The sequence below is a fragment of the Marmota monax genome, unplaced genomic scaffold (assembly GCF_021218885.2).
Source record: "Marmota monax isolate L192 unplaced genomic scaffold, Marmota_monax_Labrador192_F-V1.1 WCK01_AAM20220418_F8-fsc00053, whole genome shotgun sequence".
Lineage (NCBI taxonomy): Eukaryota > Metazoa > Chordata > Mammalia > Rodentia > Sciuridae > Marmota > Marmota monax.
The window spans coordinates 9,609,534-9,624,423 of record NW_026693153.1 but is presented as its reverse complement, the minus strand read 5'-3'; the positions used below and the strand labels follow the sequence as shown (position 1 = coordinate 9,624,423).

The window sequence follows — 14,890 nt, the reverse complement described above, 5'->3', positions numbered from 1 at the left end:
GAAAGCCCATAATCTCAGTTGGAAAAGGCAAGTTTCAGCTAAATGGAATGCCTAAAGTCTTAAAATATTGAAAAGGGGCTTGGTAAACAGGAAAACTTTTTTAAGTTTTTATTTTTTTATTCAGCCAAAGATACTTTAATGGTCTATTAAGAATAGAAATAAAAACTCTTTTGGAAAATGTACTACTATCAACTTGGTCTCAGAAGGGGGAAAAAAAAGAACTTTTTACTAATATCTCTGTGATCACATACCTCATATTTTTACAAAAATAAAAAGTCAGTTAACTTTTTTGGAAACCATATGACAATGAAATCAACATTTGTTAAAGTGCCAGTGCTTAAATTAAATCATGACCTTCATTCAAGCTGTCCCAAGTTTTCTATGAATGGAAAAAATATATATATTTTTGGCAGTTATTGGAAAAAAAAAAGAAAATGAGAGCAGAAGCCAGGATTATGTGTGATCTCATTATATCAAAGACCATACCTTGTGAAATTAAAGGAAAAGCTAATGACTTTTCTATAGAGTTCAGTAAATTCCTGTTTCAAAAGAATGAATGTGATGTTCTTTTATTAGTAAGTTTGGAAACAATCTCTCCCTTTGAAAAGGAGCAGGAAATCAATTTGGAGAGATTTGTTTTGGCCCAACATTTAGATGAGTTCAAGATCTCCAGAGAGTGCACATAAAGAACAGCCACAGACTTGGTCTTGGAGCTTTAGAGTGTAACATGAAAAGAACCCCAAGGACTCCCAGAGCAACTTCATAACCATGCTCTCAATAACTCATTGTTCTCCACACTGGGCAATATGCTTCTTCTCTCACCTCAACATCATCATAGTGGGGAGGTAGGCCCTGAGATCCTCCAGGGGTTATATACACATTGGAGCCAACCAAAGAGCCAAAGTAACATTCCAGCTTCTCCTGCATCCGCCAAAGCTCATCCTTTAAAGAAAAGGGGGGAGGGATAAAAATAAATTAGAAATAAAACAAATGTTTTTGTTTACTTAGGAAGCCTTCCTTTCACAATTATCATAGATCAGACAATTAACCAGTAAAGGGCCCTCAAGAATCTTCCCTTCTAGCATAGACACTACTGCAAAGAAGTAAACAAATGATAGATTGGCAAGGCAGCAATGGGGAGTCATGGAGTCATGAAGGATTTTGACATGAACATGACATGAACCAATTAACGTTTTTAAAAGCTCGCTCTGGCTCCTGGGTGGAAATCAGATTGTACAAATGTAAGACACCAGTCTAGAAGCCACTGAGATAGCAGTCTAGGTAAAATATGAGCAGGATGGTGGAAGAGGGATATCAGAATTTGAAAAGCCCAGGGGTACTCTGGAAGTAGAACTGATAGGACATGCTGATGGATAAAGGGGCATGGAAATGAAAGGAATTATAAAAAAAAAAAAAAAGACACCTGGGTTTCTGACTTGGGAAATTAGCTCCCAGTTCCATTGACTGAGACAAGAAAGGTTTGCTAAAAAATAAGTTTTCAAGAGGCGGGGGAGGCGGGGAACCATGAGCGTCACACAAGAAAGTTTAAATTTGGGATGCTAAGACCACTCCCCTCCCCACAATGTGGAAATGTTTTTAAGTAAGTTTGAAGTTTTAGCAGGAAGTATGGGCTAGAGATTTACATTTGGGAGCCACCTACACAAAATGGGTAATTAAAGCAATGGAAGCAGAAATGAAACCTAGGAAAAAGCTTATAGACAAATGAGTTAAGAACAAGGGTGAGCAATGTTCTCTCTCTAGTCACTAATCAATTGTTAGGTATAAGGCCCACTGAAGTGCCTAGACAGGAACTATATTTGTGTGTGTGTGTGTGTGTGTGTGTGTGTGTATGTGAGAGAGAGAGAGAGAGAGAGAGAATGTGTTAGTTTTTCCCCAAGACAGGGCACAGCCTCAAAGTGCTTTTTTATTCATTTTACAGCCCTCACAACAACCCTGTCTCATAAGGTGGTTACTACCATTATCTCCAGTTTACAAATGAGAAAACTGAGGCACCAGAACACACAATTATTAAATGATGGAGTTAGGATTCAAATTTGGGCAAATCATTTCCTAAGTCCATGCCTTTAAGATAACTGAAGAAAAGGTGACTCACTTACACTAAAGAGACCAAAAGGCTTTTTTTTTTTTTTTTTGCTTTGTTTTATTTTGTTTTGAGTTGTAGATGGTCACAATGCCTTAATTTTATTTACGTATTTTTATGTGCTGCTGAGGATCAAACCTCACACGTGCTAGGCAAATATGCTACCGCTGAGCTACAACCCCAGCTGTCAAGAGAGAGACCAAAGTTTTAAGCATATGAATGTTCAGTGCCTGGCTCATAGAAGACATTACGACATTTTCAAATATTTGCTGAGCAAATCAATTATAACTTGAGAGTCAATTCTACCACTGGACTAAAAGAGATCTACAGTATTAAAATTACAAAGTGGGATAAAATGGGTCAGCATAAAAATCAAAAGCTTTGGAAGATATCTTTATATGGACCACTGGGCTTCTTTCTTTTAGATCTCGAAGGTTCTCCTTGACACAGAAAAAATAATTTAATGGACTCTGAATACCTCAGAAAATTTCAGAGCTCCCAAAGAACCTAATTTACTTCAGGAGAGAGACCAACAGGACCTGGCTTTGTAATTATGTTTGTACAGTAAGTGGAACCACTAAGAAACCAGAGCTTTTCTTTTTCTCCCGATGTCCTTAGAGGTCTTTCAGGACAAAATGGTTGACTTTGTTTCCCAGCCCAAGCAACATTCAAGATCATTCAAGGTGTGCAATTGATGTAAACATGTCTCTTCTTCTTAAAGGTTACTGCAAATGCTATCAGTTGTACAGTTTTTTCTGTTTTTCTTAGACCTTTATCTTCTGAATCTGCCAACTGTGATCTACTGAAAAGAGATGAGTCTAACTGTAGTTACAAGCTAGGCAACAGATTTCTTTTTTTTTTTTTAAGAGAGAGAGAGAGGAGAGAGAATTTTTTAATATTTATTTTTCAGTTTTCGGTGGACACAAAATCTTTATTTTATTTTATGTGGTGCTGAGGATCAAACCCAGCGCCCCGCACATGCCAGGCGAGCATGTTACCGCTTGAGCCACATCCCCAGCCCCGACAGATTTCTTTATAAAGCAAAGCTACTAACACCCCACCCCAACACTGGGGAGGAGCAAAACTTAACTTATCTCAAAACCTATTTAAACTGCAAAGCAGTATATAAGTATTACACTACAACACTGACTGGAGTACAAGGAAGGCCCCTGTCTCCTGTTACCACAAACTCCTACTGTGCACAAAGAGGCTGAGAACCAGAAAAATGAAAGAAAAGGGTGGTGAAGATTTCTCTCCTGGTTGGGTACAACCTCCTCCACTGACCTTTCTCCAATTCCCAAATGTCAGTCTCCACAGAAACAAAACAGAATGCCATGGCTAAGACCAAAATTCTACTCATACCTAAAGAAAGGCTTAATATTCATAAGTTCTGCTACTTTCAATAATCATCTTTCAAAGTTTGATAGGAAAATGACTTAAATGTGGAGTCAAAAACACCAGACCAGTTTAGAATAGCTATGGGAAAGTATGCAGAATATCTAGATTAATAAGACTTAGTATGAGACTCAATAAACAATGGGCTAACTGTTCAGGCTAACACCCTCTTGACCTGACCAGTGTAAACCACCTCTGAACTTTCTTATTCTGATGTCACAGACTCATTCCTAAACACACACACACACACACACACACACACACACACACACACTCACCACTAATCCTCCCCAGAACACAGAATTTTGAACTCAGCTTCTATGTAAGAAGGTGAGTTCCTATAGCTTATAGGTCTCTCAGGTGCTGGTGGTGGAAAGAGGAAAAAAAAAAATCCTAGTCTAACATGAGGGCTGAATTTTGGCTGAGGAAGGTCATCCTTTCTATTATTAAACCCAACCAAAGAGAAGAGTAAATAGTGCAAAGGAAACAGTTTCTTGGCCACTTGGAATCCTAGAAGGGTGTGCAAGGCTTAAACAGACAAACAGAGAAAAGCCTTGGGGGAGATGGTTCTGAAATACAGAAATGGCAGCCACAGAGGATACCACACACGGGCCAAATAATAAATTTCTGGTTTTTGACCAAATTATGTGTAATAAATTTCATTGATTTATATTCTTAGTTCTCAGGTTTCTAAAAATTACTCAATAAATGCTACTTCTGGGCTGGGGTTGTGGCTCAGTGGTAGAGCACTTGTCTAGCATGTGTGAGGCACTGGGTGTGAGCCTCAGCACTACACGAAAATAAATAAATAAAGATATTGTATCCATCTACAGCTAAAAATATATGTTTAAAAATGCTACTTTTAGGGGCTGAGGCTGTGGCTTAGTGGTAGAGCACTTGCTTGGCACACGTGAGGCACTGGGTTTGATCCTCAGCACCACATAAAAATCAAATAAAGGTATTGTATCCACCTAAAACTAAAAAAAAATATATTTTTAAAAAATGCTACTTCTAGTCTGGTAAAGAGTCAACTAGCTTAAAGAGAAGCATTTTATATATGGTCCATATTTTCTAAATTCAAATCATGAGTTGGTTTTGGAAATCATTTATAAATTCCTTCTGGGGGGTTAGTGCCAAAAGGCTGGCATTACAGGGACATTTCAACATTTTAAGATTGCCTGAGATGTAATAATTGGAATCAGGACTTGTCCTGAAAACACCTGAGTACTTATATTTCATCTAGAGTATAAATAGGTTCAAGACCTTTAGACAAGAAAAGGAATGGCACTAACCAGTTGAAGCCTAATGGGATCTAACAAACCAACTTCTGAGTTAAATTGTAAGAAATATTATTGGTAACTGATGGCAGAGTCTCAGAAACCACCAATACAGGCAGAATCCTACTCTCCTCAATATGGAATCTCCTCAAACTCCACTTTCTTCTACCATGCTGCCATTTTGATTCTATCATTGGTTACAACAATGAGAATAACAGTATCTAAAACTCAGATGAGACCCTCAACAATTTGGAGCTGACACATAAAGATCTCTAAAAAAGCAGATTACCTCATCCTAAATCTGCATTTAATGAGTACTGAGGTGGCAAATTATTTCCCAAATGTCAGTCACTGATTACAGGATAATTTTAATCAAAGTTATCCTGCACTTATGACTGCCTCCCCAGGAAAAGTTTCAGGAGCCCAACCTTTAATGTCACCAGTTCAACTGTCAATAGGAAGAGAGGTCACTTTCTTAGACATACATCTGGTATGTGATCTGGTCCCGGCTCTGAAGCCTCTTCTTAGAAAGATGTAGGCAGTAAAGGGAGGCAATTTCAAAAAATATATATCACCTTGATGCTATCATGCCTTAAATTATAGTAATAGGACAAACCAAACAGAAATCTCTACAATATACAAAATCATAAATCAGTCCATAGAACATGATCCTGAAGGTGTAATACTACTTTAATAACTTTATAAACTATCAATGTAATTTAGTTTTTGCAGCTCAAAGATACTCAACAATGTCCACCCTTAGTTACTGGAGTTCCTAATAACAGAGCCAAAAGATAATACAGACTCTCAGACTCTTTAAAGACCAACTAGGTGCTATGCCTTCCAAAAATGGCAGGAGGCTCACCATATTCACTTGTGAGCTGATGTTGGTCAAGTGTTAGCATTTGGGGCAAGTATGAAGACCTGTAATAGGGAAACTTGTTACCTTAAATCTCTGAGGTTGGTGAAATTGAATTGTTGCCCTTTTCTGATCAAAATCTTTTCTCAGCTGAAGGAAGTGTGCTTTTCCATCTTTATTTAAAACCTTCTTCTTCCCATTGACACACCGACAGACATTCACATCTCTTCCATAGTATATACCCTGGCTGCACAGACTCTTCAAATCTGTCAGCCTGAATAGGGACTGGTAGTATGCTGCCACTGCAGGGTCATCCCTCTGAATGAGAAGTGGCTTCTGCTCCCAGAATTCCTTGAAAAATGTCTCTATGTTGGTGGGTGAAATCAGACTTTCAAAGAGACCACTGGGGCTCTCAAAGTTTAAGGTGGAAGGTCCACCAGCTGTCTCCACTTTCACCTGCTTACAGGGAACAGGACTCTCTTCCTTCCCATTCCCTGCAGGCTTCACTTTCTTTGGCATTGTCTGTCTTCAAGCAAGAAGGGAATGCAAACCTATCCAAAGAACAAAAACATACATGGTTAGATCTACTGGAAGTGCTATTGCTGGTGTTAGTGGCCTGTACACACAAACCATGGCTGAACACTGTCTTTATGAGAACTATTCCTAAGTCAACACTGCTTCCTCTAGAAATGAGACAGGCTTAAGTCAATTCCATTTCTTCCAAGATATGATTCAGCTTCCCACACTACTTAGATTACACATTCATTTAAAGGAAAACATGTTTTTGTGTATTAACTCAAGTCCTGGAATTCATTATTTATTAGGAGGTATAATTATCCCAAATTAAACCATTCAACTGTCTCAGCAATTCTTAGTCATAGGTTTAGCCTGTGGCCACTGATACAGCAAAGCCAAAATTTTTTAATTCAGCTTCTATCAGCACAAGGCCCTGAATCTAATTAGATGAACTCTGAGTTACAAACATTTGATGGCAAACAATCAATAGCTGTCCACTGCCAGGTGCTTTCAGCACAGTACATGCTCAATTGTTGTTCAGGTGGAAATCACGATGGCCTGGACCAGTGGTGTCACCTGGTGGCTGAAGTGAGATGCTGCTTGCTCCCAAGACTCCACCAACCTCCCGAAACTCTTCACTCCCAAACTTGAGCCTTTCTTGAAAACTCCCACTTTATCATCCCCCCCACCCCATTAAAACAAAACAAAACACAACACAACAACAACAACAAAAAAAACAACAAAGGGCTGAAAAGTGAAGGCCAAAAATAATTACATGCCAAGTTTTTTAAAACACTAACTTTTAAACAAACAATAAAACATCATAACTGAAATACCAAAATCATTAACTTCTAACACAGCACTCTCCGATTTCAATGTGCACAGATCATCAGGGCATCTTACTAAGATGTCAGGTGGAATTTTCCACTTGTGGCATCATTCTGGCACTCAAAACATTTTGGATTTTGGAGCACTTCAGACTTTGGGATTAGTGACACTCAACCTGTACTCACCCTACCCCAAGAAAGGGGTTGTTTTTCACCAGATTCTTAGAAGTCCTTTCTGTTTGGGGAGGAAAACAAACAAACAAACAAAAAGTTAAGAAGCACTTGTGTTTATAAATGCCAATTTTTCCCCAAGAACAGTAATTTATAAGTGTTATGGTTTCCTATTTTGTTGAATTATCAGAATTACAAGAATGTTGTTTTCTCTTCTCTTCACTGTAACTAAGTATTTCAGCTACACAACAGACTAAGTAGAATTAGTATTCTGGCCTGAGAAGTAAACACTCTAGAATAATTTGTTATGTACTGCAACTAATTTACCAAAGAATTTTTAAAATGCAACCCATATGTAAACTGAACAAATGAGGATATGGGAAAGTCAAAATACAAAAGTCTATAATGGCCTCATTTTAGCGCCTAAATTTCAAACCAATGAACAGCTCAGTTCTTTCAAAAGACATTCACGATCATGGTGGAAAACTAATACAAATTGATACTAAAAACCTACAGTAGAGGGGTAAGAGCTTAATTAAGCTTGGAAAAAATAAACTAGTATTTTAGGATATATGGCCAATGAGATATATTTTCTGAAAATGTTTCCTATACCTTTTAAATCAAATGGACAAACCAAAGAATCAAGGCTTTACTGAGAAAAAGCATTGGCAGTACTTGGAATTCTAAAGTGATGTACAGGAGATATGAAAAGAGAGTCAATAAAGACTATTTGTACAAAATAGAGTCACCGTAGCTTGACTGACTGCAACCCTTTGAGAGGTTAGCTTGTGGATGATATCTCAGAACTTAAGATTTAGGGAGGTTCCCAACACCATTAATTAATGAGTGGCTCACGATGCCTGAAGTGTAAAACAATACAGTTTATAATAACTGAATACCTACTTGCCTTCTCTGGGTCTAGACATTTGGTATGTGCCAGGAAGACAGATCCTATGTGACTAGTCCCAGTAACAACCCTGAGCACTGAGTCTCTAATGAGCTTCCCTGGATGGCAACATCTCACACCTGGTGACAAAATTAGGGCCCAGAGCAATTAAGCACTCCACAAAAAGAAACTTGGAATCTTGTACCTGGTCACCACAGGACTTTATTTCCATATGCCTTTTCCCCTTTACTAATGTGCTTAGTATGTTTTTGCTGTAATGAATCAGCATGTTCTCGCAAAAAAATCACAGAACCTACAAATGGTCTTTGGGATCCCAATATATTGCTCAAATCTAAATTTTAAAACTAAATGTTAGAGTGGTTTATTAGGTTTGTTTCACTAAAGGTACCCTACAATTTTATATTCAGTCACATATTTCTTATTACTCAGAATTAGTCTCTTTGATATTTAAAGGAATAAGCAGGAAGATGCTAGTGAAAGGCTTGTTTTCCTTAAACATAAAATATGAATACAGTATAAGCACACCTATCAGAAAGTGTGGCTAAATAAAATGCACAAAATACTTAAACCAAAATAAAATCACGTAATTTTCTCCACTTACAAGCATAAAATTAAATTGTAATACTGTAAAATATATGCTTTTGATAGAATATAAATTTCACTATTTATATTGCCAAAAGTTACAACATTTATTATTTCTCTGTGTACATGCTGAAATGATTGGAGGCTTAGTTACTTGGAACCTAGCTCAGATGTTACTAGGCAAATGTATTATTCGATGCTCACACTACTCATGCTGTAAGACAACCATTCCTTTTAACAGCTTTCAGAAGGTGGAAGGGAGAATAGATGACACACCCTATTCCATTAAACACAAAAAAGTCCTAAGATGCATCCAATTTCAGTCGAGGTAAAAAGTAAAAAAAAAAAAAAAAAGGTGGGGGGAGGCTGGGGTTGTAGCTCAGTGACAAGAGTGCTTGCCTCACATGTGGAAGGCACTGGGTTTGATCCTCAGCTCCACATTAAAAAAAATAAATAAATAAAGGTATTCTGTCCATCTACAACTAAAAAAGATATTTTTTATAAAAGCAAAAAAAAAACTTCAAATCCAAGAAATATAGACAAAAGAATGCTTTGTCTACAAAAGTTCAGCCATTACAATTTTGCCTATAACCTCACAGACTACCCAGAAAGAAGTTATAATATTACAGGAAAAAGAAAAGTTTTTGAAAAATAAGTGTTTTCAATGAGTTGACTATAAGCATTAAAAGATTAAGTAAAAAGATTCACAGTGGAAAATGGATGGCATTAGAGCAGATTATGCTAAGTGAAGCTAGCCAATCCCTAAAAAACAAATGCCAAATGTCTTCTTTGATATAAGGAGAGAAACTAAGAACAGAGTAGGAAGGAAGAGCATGAGAAGAAGATTAACATTAAACAGGGACGAGAGGTGGGAGGGAAAGGGAGAGAGAAGGGTAACTGCATGGAAATGGAAGGAGACCCTCATTGTTATACAAAATTACATACAAGAGGAAGTGAGGGGAAAGGGGGAAAAAGGGGGGAGAAATGAATTACAGTAGATGGGGTAGAGAGAGAAGATGGGAGGGGAGGGGATGGGGGATAGTAGAGGATAGGAAAGGCAGCAGAATACTACACTAGTATGGCAATATGTAAAACAGTGGATGTGTAACCGATGTGATTCTGCAATCTTGTATACGGGGTAAAAATGGGAGTTCATAACCCACTTGAATCAAATGTGTGAAATATGATATGTCAAGAACTATGTAATGTTTTGAACAACCAATAATAAAAATTAAAATAAAATAAAATAAAAAGGGCAAAAAAAAAGATTCACATTTCATACTTTAAGTGCCCTGCAGATAAACTGTACAAGAAAATCAATATTGATGCTCATACTATAGCCAAAAAAGATATTTATATTTTGAAAGTGTCCTTCCTTTTCCAAAGTAATATGAAGGACAAGAAGTCATAACAGCTTCTTGAAGGGACAGCTATCTGTACATTCTGGAACCCAGCAGAGCATATAGCACATAGGAGATTCTCAAGAAATGCTTGCTAAATTAACTTTCACTTTTTCATCTTTAATCTATATACCGTTTTAGAGAAAAAAATCTGCAAGGCCTTACAAAAACCAGAGTTGGAGAAAACAGAGACCTCCTGCACTATGACTGCTACTTTGAAGGCAGCTGTGGCTTTGGTATTCAACAGTATTCCAAGGGCTAACTGGCAAATAGATACCAGTAATTATCAACCCAAGGAGGGTAGTGTGACTGGGTTTAACCTGGGCACAGCTAGTAGTCCGTGGGCATCATCAGTTTTGTTAACATGCAAATTTCTGGACCTGCAACAAACCTACTGGATGGCCATTTCTGATGACCAGGGCCCAGAAATCTACATCAACATTATTAAATTCTCCAGGCAAATTATAGATCCAGTAATATAGAAGACAATAGTTGAACTCAGCTCAATAAAACACGCACGCCTGATAAAAATAATATATTGCCTGTAACAAGGTCGCCCAAGCTAACCTAAATGATTTCTTTTCCGCATAAAGAATTATCATTAATGCAAAGAAGTTCTCCTATTGATCTTGAGCTGTGACTGGCATTTATGTTTTTAGTTTTATTTTAGAAGGAAAATGAATTGCACCTCATTAATGTATTTTGGTGACCATGAGGTCACAAAGGAAGAGAAGGGAGTCAGACCCATCCACTTGATGGTGTAAGAGCTGAGTAGATCAGGCTCTTCCACTTAAAAGATGAGACCACTGAAAGAAACTCCTGATGATGACACACAACTAATTAGTGGTGAAATTAGAGCCTCCAGACTCCCAGGCCTGCACTTCCTAGAAACACAGTGAGAAACTTGGTCTTTTTAACCTGTTGGACAACCCAAGCATTCATTGACAAATGAATGAACTGGAAGCAAAGGCTGCTAAAGTCAGGAGTGGGGTGAGGGACAGCCTCAGCTCCCGTCTCCGCATGCACGAGCTTTCCTCAGCGTGGCTCTTAGGCCCGACCTGTCGCCCAGGCCCTGGCAACCCACGTGGCTGCCGCGCTCCTACCCTCCCTGCCAAGCCTACAAACTTTCCGCGTTCGTCCAGGGTCTCCGGCCCCGGGACAGAGCACGTGAGCTTGTTCAAGTGTTAGAGACATTCTGCACCCCAGAGCTCCGGGCCCCGCTGGTCCCGGCGTGTCCACAGGGCCCGGAGCTCCGGGGGCCCAGAGCGGTTCAGACGCGTCCCCGGCCCCGCTGCCACCAGCGCCACAGAGCTCTCGGGCCCAACCCCGAGGTCCTACAGACCCAGCCAGGAGCAGGGGAGCGAGCTCCTGGAGGAACCCGCCCTCCCGCCGTCATCGCCCCACTCACCCGGCACGGCCTGTTGCGCGCGGCCGCGAGCTGGCTGGGCGGGGCGGCGTGGGCACGTCTGGGGCGGTGAGCTCCTGCTCCCGCGCCCGCCTCCTGGGCGAGCCCGGCTGCTGGCTGAGGGTGCTCCTGAGGAAGCCGGCAAAGCAGCAATGGGAAAATCAGTGTGTGAATGTCCTTTTTATGATTGATACACATAAATCACAAAGTTGAGGGGAGAGAGGCCAATGCATGAATTTAGCTAATGCTAATGCTGAGTTTGCATCAGATTTACTGTGATCCTCCTATTGGCCTCTGAGCATCTGCGCACCAATTTCCACAGGATATTGGGAGAAAAATCAGTCCTACTGGAATCATTCATCTATAAACATCAAAGGACTTTTAAAATAACTATTTGTATTTTTGTTTCAAAACTTTATAGTACTACTATATTGTAAAACTGTGGGAAGCACACACATTGTTTTAAATGGTGTGAATGCCATCTGTTGTATATCTATATTCACTTTGGTCCATAAAAGACCTAGGCAGTGGTTTTTTTTTTCTTTAAATATGACTCTAATATTTAAACCATTACAAGCCTAACTTCTAATATAAGAAAACTGAGGCATAATGAGATTGTGTAACTTGCTCAAAATTATACAACCATTGAATAGCATAACTGGGACTTAAACACCCTCCCCTTCCCCATCATTTTTGTTTGGGTTGCTAATTTTGTTTGAGTAGCTTATTTCTCATGGTTCTGAGGGATATGGATTCCAAGGTTCAAGGCACTGGCTAATTCTGGAATTTGGTGTATCTGAATCCTGTTTCACAGATGAGGCCTCCTAGGTACATCCTCACGTGATAGAAGGGGCAAAGTAACTCTTTGGGTCCTTTTAACCTAAATCAGGAGGGCTCCACCCTCATGACATAATCTTTTCCCAAAATGCCCCTCCTACTTACATTGTTCATTCAGTTTGAACATGTGAATAGATTTTGGGGGGCAAACATTCAGACCATAACACTCATGCTGCTACCAGTATTCTCTTCTGACCTCTGTTTTTCATCTGTAAAAGTGATTAATTTTGTCCTTATAAAGCTGCAGTTAGTGTCAGGTGTGAGAGAGTAAGCAAGAGTCTTAAACTGTAAAATGAATTCACTTGAAAGGCGTTTGTTACAGCCCATTCAGCATCTTGAACATGGTTCTATAGAATGAATTAAGTGTAATTGAGTCTGTGACACATGTTTGCTTCACTTCATTTACAAAATTCATCAAGCAAGGCAGCTTCAAATGAATGTAGTCGACCATGAGATAATCTTGGGGTTTTAGTAACTTCAGAAAAGCCACTTTTAAGAATGATCTAGTCAAGATCTTCCAAGATTATACTTGTGATACATGTGGGACTCAATATATTTGATTTGATTAAAGCATACTATCACTGTTTGGAGTACCCAGTGTTTACAAAAGTGAATTGAATTAATATTGTCATTTTCTTGCTTACAGTCTTAATTTCTTGTAGAGCCTGTGCCTATGGAAAAGTCAATGAATGTTAGGTTGCGTGACATTTCTTTATTAAGTGATACTTCAGATCTTCTTTCTCAAACAACCCAGAACTAGTGAGTGAAAGTATGCATTAGGATTTCCAATGACTATTCCTTACAGAGATGTTTTGTAACTTAACATGTCACAAAAACAAAACAAAACAAAACACGCTGAAACAGATGTGTTCATGACTGTTATAAGAATAAGATATATTTGGGGGTTGCTTTCTTGAAGAGTAAACAAGCTCCTATTGAAAAATGTTTCTTAGGAGACTAGCAAAATGTGTAGATGGATGAGAGAAACAAACATCATGATTGTAAGCAAAATAACCAACACAATTTCAGCACCATTATGGAAGCACAATAACCAGGATGGAAGCAGACCTCAAATGGATCAGCAAGCTTTCCTTTATTCTGCAGTGGAGTCAATCCATCAGGTACTGGAGGGGCTCATTTTCTGGGTAGAAAAATGGCCACCGGTTACAGGATTTTGAGTTTTATAGTTTACAATGTGGGTGGCTTAATTATTAGAGACTGAAGCAGGACGTATTAGTTTGGACAGTCGGGAAAGAAATTGTAAAAAGCCCTAAACTCATTATCACTGGGAAAAGCACAGAACTCAGTGTTCACTGCTCATCCTCTTTCTCCAGAATGCATTGTTTCCCAGACCTTCACTATTTGCTTTTTTCCTCATTGGCAAGGTGAAAGGGTAAAAGTCCAGGGCCCAGAATTTCAGTATTTGCCTTCTCCCTTCAGGTTCCATAGTTGTTTTTGGGAAGGAATGAAAGTTTGCCGTTTTTTCCCCTTGGGCCCATTAATCCTAGGAGAGGATTAATGATTGCCTTCCGTTTTCCTCTTCCTCCAGGTCATTTTTGGGGTGGGAGGTGTCATTTCCCTTTCTGGAGATTGTCATTTTCCATACCCTTCAATAATGATAGATTAGTTGACTTATTTTCCTTTAGAATTTTATCTTAATGAACCAAAAATGACCAACTAATCAATCTCCAAATCGATAACACTTATGAACTGATAGATCTATCAATAATTTCATTTCAAGTTTTAAAGAAGTGAAAAATATACCTTAATTATGGCTTCTGAATATAGAAGAAAAACAACCCTGAAAAAAATTGTATGATCACATTATCCATGAAAAATTGATGCATAAACTAGAATGAGATAACTTGTTGAAGAGTATGCCAATTGAGATGTTTGCTTGAAAATGTCTGTTGAAGCCTCAAAACTGAAGACAGTAATATTTAATATTAAAATATAATAAATTATTTCACAGGACCTTTAAAAACATCTTGTATTCCAAGATTAATCCACACAAAAGCCTGTGTGGAGGATTTATAAGTATATTTTTGTGCATTTGAGGAAATGGAGACACCAAGACACTCACTAGTCAACCAAAAGTCACAGTCATGGGGGTAGAACAACAAACTTAATCCAGGCAGCCTGGCTTTGAAGCAGGGTTTTTGTCTTTTGGTTTCCCTACCCCCCTCAATGCTGGGGCTCAAATTGAAAGCCTTGTGCACTTGCATGCTAGGTGAGTACTCCTCTGCTAAGCACACATCTTGAGCCCTTGAGAGATTACCCTCACAAACTGCATTCAGAGGAGAAAGGCAGAAAGCAGCAGGCTGCTCTAACACGGATATTATCGAAGATCCTTGAGTGTGGAAAATAGTTGGGCTTGGACCATTAGGAAATTACCTGACCAAAGAGAATGGTATAGCAGGTGAAGAAAGCCAAGCTTTAGGAGGCCATGGCCTGGACAGGAAAGGAGAAATGGGGTCACACAAGATCAATCAGAGATTCCAAGGTTAATTTTAATGAACCCATGTAGACCTCCAAAAGAATTTTCACCTGCATCAGGGTCATCAGGGCAAACAAAATTTGTGGGATCCTGTGCAAAGTGATAATATTTGCATT

The 14,890-nt window shown here is 38.9% G+C and overlaps 1 protein-coding gene across 3 annotated transcripts in view; it reads right to left on the bottom strand.

Moving 5' to 3' along the window:
- Positions 1 to 11,490, bottom strand: part of Riox2 (ribosomal oxygenase 2) — a 47,467-nt gene extending 35,977 nt beyond the window's left edge. For 2 of the 3 annotated variants that reach the window (XM_058582913.1, XM_046455288.2), the window contains exons 1-4: positions 11,444 to 11,490; positions 7,162 to 7,210; positions 5,720 to 6,183; positions 823 to 942 (exon numbers count right to left, since the gene is read on the bottom strand). In XM_058582913.1, coding sequence (XP_058438896.1) covers positions 823 to 942; positions 5,720 to 6,151 — 552 coding nt within the window. In that variant the 5' untranslated portion in view covers positions 6,152 to 6,183; positions 7,162 to 7,210; positions 11,444 to 11,490. The remainder of the gene's footprint in view (positions 1 to 822; positions 943 to 5,719; positions 6,184 to 7,161; positions 7,211 to 11,443) is intronic. The other variant, XM_046455289.2, reaches the window with a different exon arrangement.
- Between the last annotated feature and the right edge of the window lie 3,400 nt (positions 11,491 to 14,890).